This window comes from Nicotiana attenuata, chromosome 1 (genome assembly GCF_001879085.1).
Source record: "Nicotiana attenuata strain UT chromosome 1, NIATTr2, whole genome shotgun sequence".
Lineage (NCBI taxonomy): Eukaryota > Viridiplantae > Streptophyta > Magnoliopsida > Solanales > Solanaceae > Nicotiana > Nicotiana attenuata.
The window spans coordinates 107,557,520-107,562,098 of record NC_031989.1 but is presented as its reverse complement, the minus strand read 5'-3'; the positions used below and the strand labels follow the sequence as shown (position 1 = coordinate 107,562,098).

Below are 4,579 nucleotides of genomic sequence, written 5' to 3'. Positions count from 1 at the left end.
ATGTCCATGATACTATCCTATATTGCAACCAAAAACCTAAATTAAATTGAAAAAACAGTTTTCCAAATCTATTACTCCAAAAGACAGTCTGTATGAAAAAAATTGGGAATACAGTAATTCGAGAAAGAGCATCTTTAAACAACAATTATGTTAATCCTAAATGTGCAAACAGTGCATTAAACTTCATACCGTTGTTATTGGGTGAAAATTTAAAGACTTGAGGCTATCCTGATTTTGCAGAAATACTTCTTACGTAATACTGTTTTCTCAGCTATTCTTGTTTTAACGCCTCCTTATTATGTGCTTTTATAATATCATGTGATTAGTATAGTGGGAAAGTGGTTTAATGGGGCATTGTGGATGATTTGTGAAGGGAGATGTGAAGTAGAGGGGTGGAACGTGAGGATTGTTGGGTGGGAGTAGGAAAACGTGGGGGGTATATGATAAGAGAAAGAACTGCTTTTTCAAAATTGTGAAAATGAAAACTGTAACGAAAATAATTTGTTTAACAGCGTTAGTTCTGCTATCCGAGTAACATTTCATTAAAAGTCTAAGAATTTTGCTATAAGCAGAACGAAATTCTCAGTTTTTACTTTGAATGCTATTACGTGGAGTACAACATTAAGTTGATTATAATTGTGAAAATGATGTCCTGGTTAGGTTCACACGTTTAAATATTCGTAACGTAACGTATATAACTCGGAGCACTTTCACTATTATCAGAATGACGCCTACATAACGAAAAGACATTACAGAGTTTGCAACGAACTTGTCATAACTTATAATCCGAATAGACCTATTGAGTAGAAAAATAAACAGATGGACATGCTCGTGTCATATGTTCGTACTCGACAAATTTTTTCAATGCAAATGATTATGTATTGGTGTCGAAGTAAATACAAACTAAATCGGAAAGTTTGGTAGCAGGGAAAACATGAAATGATACAAATATGTTGTTCTTAACTAATAAAGTAGTAAATTAACTTATAACAGCATGATTTTTTTCGCTAACTGTTACATATGCAAACATCATATGCTGTTTTCTACTTTATATACATTCTGTTGATATTATTTCCAGAAATCTGTGCATTAGGATCTTCTTGAACAACTGTTGCGGCAATACATGTACCTATCTTGGCTGGTCTGTTAGCAATATCGATCAACTCGTTATCTTCATTAGAGCCCTACAAATTTTTAAAAAAAATAAATTTAGCTTCAGTAGTAAACCTGTACTTCAATTTACTTTGTTAAAAGCAAACATAATAGAAGAAGGTTCATCTGATGTTTCTTTACATACTCATTGTCACTGTTTGTACTCTGTTAGCTTCTCTTCTTGAAGCTCCTTTTGTAGTTTGGATGTTAAGTAAATTAAAATAAATTGACGATTGCTGCAAAAAGTTGACTGGAATACAAAAATGTAAGAGTTTAGTTTCAATAAAACCATACACCAAAGAGATAACAGTAAAATTTAGCTTGGTGATTTCTTGCAATATTGTTAATCTTTAAAATTTTATATTGTTACTGTGATTAAATTTTATAATGTTAAGATCAAGTGTTACAAACCTCGGACAGGAACTGAGTGTTTGGTGGTCGCTCCCATGTAGAAGGCGTGTGCCAACGAATGTGCTGGTCAATCAGGACGACCAGCTCTTGCGAAGAGATTCAGGTTATAGACTCAGCATAGCTACATGAAGGATTACGAAGATAACACAGTTCCAGAAATACAAAGGATTAACCTTGCAAATGTTGTGCTGTTACTCAAGAGCATTGTGATTTAAGAGTTGATGAACTTTGACTTCAACGATACTCCAACAACTGAAGCTCTACTTAAAACTGTGGAGCTGTTGTTTAAGCTTCGGGCATTTGATGAGGATGGTAAGTTAACAAAAGTGGGTAGAAAAATGGCTCACTTTCCTTTGGATGCCATGCTGTCCAAGATGCTTGTTGCCTCTGAAAAGTAGAAGTGCTCTGCGGAGATAATAAGCATTGCTCCATTTGTTTTTGTGGGTAATTCACTGTTGTATCATCCAAAGGACTGACAACTCCAAGATGACAATTTCGCTAATTAGATGTAAATAATAATAAGATATTAAAATGAGAGGCAGAAAATATAATTATTATAATTTTGAGGTAAAAGCTATATGTACCAAATAATTCAGTGTCGTCCACATCAACCTTAGTTATCAATTGGTTATATGGCTGCAGATCAAAGACATCCATTGGTAAAAGTGGATCAGATGTTTCAGCAAAAGTTGTATTCTAAGTAAATGTGACCACTAAATTATTATTTTTTGGTCATGAACTTGTATGTATTGTGACAAACGCTAAAGTTGGCTATAACATATAATCCAAACTCATTAAGTACTGTTTTGAAAAGATGCATATGAGACATGCCAATAAAATATTGTATCTGATCGCCCTTAAAAGAAATCACATTAAATAGATACATATAGTTGAACTTAGAACGAACAACTCATAATTTAACAACGGACAACAGGATTTTTGATATTTTATCTCCGGTAATAAAAGAAGTTTTTATTTTCATTATTATTTTGATAAAAACAGGTAGATATTATAAAGAAGGCATAAATTAGAAAAATAAAAAATAAGTTAACAGCATTCATATTATGTAAAAGATAAAGGAATAAGTTGAATGAAGAGGGACAACATGTGCAGAGGTGCAAAACACTAAAGCAATGTCATGAAATAAGTTTTTTATGAAAGTGAAGAAAAAGAAAATAATTTATCAAAAAAAAGAGAATGGGTAAGTACCATAAAAGTGCAAGAAAAAAAGATAACCAACATATATTTATATATACTGTTGCAATGAAAATATTGTAACAACAAAAAGGGAATTGTTATACTATATTGTAATCTTCTAAAACCAATCGAGAAAGTAGGTTTACAAATGCGTGAAGAGCATAACAACAATTGCAGAATTTGCAACTTAAAACTAGAGACGCAAAAAAATTAGTAAGTGAAAGAAATAGATTTTTAATACCTTTTCATCTTGTAGAACCAATTCAATGAAGATATTAGTGTCTGAGTTGTAACAATCCAGGACTTCCCATAGACGAACAACACGAACTTTCAACTTCTATTGCATCCTCGAAGTTGTTATATCCTTAATGAAAAAAATGTGATTAGCCATCTTTTGCATAATCAGTAAGTTATCTTGAAATCAATTGACAGCATTAGGAAGGATAGAATTGAAGTACCGTGTATTAGTAGAAGAAATATAACTTTGGAAGTTCTTTGTTAGTACATGTAAACATTAAGAAGTTAATAGTTAAAAGTAACTGAAAACAGTAGCAACTAATGATGATGAAATAAAAGATAACCATACCAATTGAAGTTGTCAATTATTGTTTGTGAAGTTTGTTTCCAATATGGTCTAGCAAAGTTAGAAGCATGAGAACAAAAAATATTGCGAAAAGGTATCAGATATGCTTTCATTCTCCAAGTAAATTTCGGAAAACCTCTTTGTAAACCACATTTATTGCTTCATTTGAAATTTCTCCATCATCATCATAAACCAAAATCTTTAATCCCTTTCTATTTGTAACACGTGATAGAGCAACGTAAAGCTGGCCATGTGTGAAGACCATTTTTTTCAAATATAAGCCAACATGAGATAAAGATTGTCCTTGACTTTTGTTTATCGTCATTACAAAGGATACAACTATTGAAAATTGTCTTCGTTGGAACTTAAAAGTTATTCTTGCATCAGATGGAGTTAATGACATTCTCGGAATGAAGACCTTTTGTCCAGCCATATTTCCCAATAAGATTTTTGCTTCGATAACCCGATTTCCGAGTCTAGTGATGATTAATCTTGTTCCATTACATAGCCCTGAAGATGGGTCTATATTTCTCAATAACATCACTGGGACACCCACTTTCAAAGTGATAACATGATTTGGAATTCCAGAACACTTAATAGTGTTTAGGAATTCAGGTGTATGTACGTGTTCCAAACCTGTAAAAGCATCGTCTGACATGCAAATTGTATCGGAACTCAAAAATATTTTTGGTTCACTTTGGTTTAGTGATACCATGTATTCGTTGATTGATTCAACCATGTCAAGAGTGGGAGCAAGAATTCCTCTTTGTTGCAGGTATGTTATATCACTGCAATGACTTAAAAAATCTGGATATGTACTTTCCACAATAGCAGAAATTGGATCGCCGGAATTATTTATGATAAGATCATCAGAGATGTGAACTTTATCAATACCATCAACAGAATTTCCAATCATACCATTACCTATTGCTAAATTTCAATCAGAAAATTGTCTTAGACATTCAAATGTGAATATTTAAACCCCTTCTGTACCCTGTATATATTTGTACAACTGTTTTGAGGACGAATACAAAACAGAGAAACAGATAAACAAAGGATTTAGTTTATACTTTCGATGAAAAATTTAAACAAATGTGCTGCATAGTAAAGTTGAACAAATCTAGAATTATGCAGGTCATATGCAAGTCTCCTGCATAGTAGGTCAGTTGTAGTAATAGAGGAAAATATCCATATTTGCAAGTGAAACTTTTTTGGGACATTCGAAATAACTTTAGT

At 32.4% G+C, this 4,579-nt stretch overlaps 1 protein-coding gene across 1 annotated transcript; it reads right to left on the bottom strand.

The window, feature by feature from the left end:
* On the bottom strand, positions 3,453 to 4,259 carry LOC109239442 (ATP-dependent DNA helicase PIF1-like). The gene has a single exon (XM_019406014.1). The coding sequence runs from the start codon at positions 4,257 to 4,259 to the stop codon at positions 3,453 to 3,455; it is 807 nt and encodes a 268-aa protein (XP_019261559.1).

Coding starts and splice junctions, on each gene's coding strand:
- LOC109239442 (XM_019406014.1), bottom strand. CDS start 4,259: ATGATTGGAAATTCTGTTGATGGTATTGATAAAGTTCACATCTCTGAT.